Consider the following 910-nt stretch of genomic DNA (forward strand, 5'->3'; position numbering starts at 1 on the left):
GAAAAGCGTGTAATGTATATCAATTTACATAATGGAAAAGACCAACACATGATTAACTCACAGCAATCTCACTGTGTCCAAAACGGAGGGCAGCTGTTGCAAATTCAGCACTAATGGCAGCACTTTGGTCAGGGCGGTAAAAGAGCTTTCGGTTCTTGTTCTTTAAGGGTTTCAGCTTAAAGTCTTTTATGATATCTTTACCTGAAAGACGAATTATGCGTGTGTTTCAGAAGGAAATTGAATTAGAATATGTGCATATCTGAGTATATATGCAGATATAGACCTACGATTCTATTTATTTGTCTATTAACTAGAGAGTTAAACAAGTTGCATATGCCCTGATATAGGACTTACCGAAGATGGGCGGCAGGTACTCGTTGTAGGTGACATGTTGGAGCTGAGCGACCACAATTCGGCGAGTCTCCTGGAACAGCTTTTCGTCATCCCAAGATGGGTTGATAGTCTTCAGACGAGACGCTAGATGGTTGTGCTGACGAACCCACACAGTGTGGAACAGAGTGAGCAGAACTTGCTCATTTACTCTCATGTCCCCTGTTGCATCACTGTTATTAGTTTTGTTGGTATGCAATACTTGTGCCAAAACCACTCAAATAAAAAGACACCAAGCTAACAAATACACTATGAGTCTGTGAGGGATTAACCATATACATTTTAAAAGCCAAACTGGGACACAGAACAGAAGGGGCAACCTACCAGCCCGGAAGCAAAATTGATTTATGTTGGCTTGTTCTTCCTTATTGCACTCGTTTGCTAAGTCTGTGTCTGCAGGAAGAAGCTCCTCACCTTCGTTGTTCATCTGTGGGGAAAATTGATATATTTTCACAGCCCTTAATTTTTATTGATATGATAATGATATAGGGTTTAGTATGACAGGCTCTTGTGATTATGG

General features: G+C 40.7%; 1 protein-coding gene across 1 annotated transcript in view; it reads right to left on the bottom strand.

The window, feature by feature from the left end:
- LOC119591417 (peroxidase-like) overlaps positions 1–910 on the bottom strand; it is a 9,988-nt gene that overhangs the window by 1,617 nt on the left and 7,461 nt on the right. Inside the window, exons 9-11 of the mRNA XM_037940158.1 lie at positions 715–817; positions 355–552; positions 62–201 (exon numbers count right to left, since the gene is read on the bottom strand). Coding sequence (XP_037796086.1) covers positions 62–201; positions 355–552; positions 715–817 — 441 coding nt within the window. The remainder of the gene's footprint in view (positions 1–61; positions 202–354; positions 553–714; positions 818–910) is intronic.

This window comes from Penaeus monodon, chromosome 28 (genome assembly GCF_015228065.2).
Source record: "Penaeus monodon isolate SGIC_2016 chromosome 28, NSTDA_Pmon_1, whole genome shotgun sequence".
NCBI lineage: Eukaryota > Metazoa > Arthropoda > Malacostraca > Decapoda > Penaeidae > Penaeus > Penaeus monodon.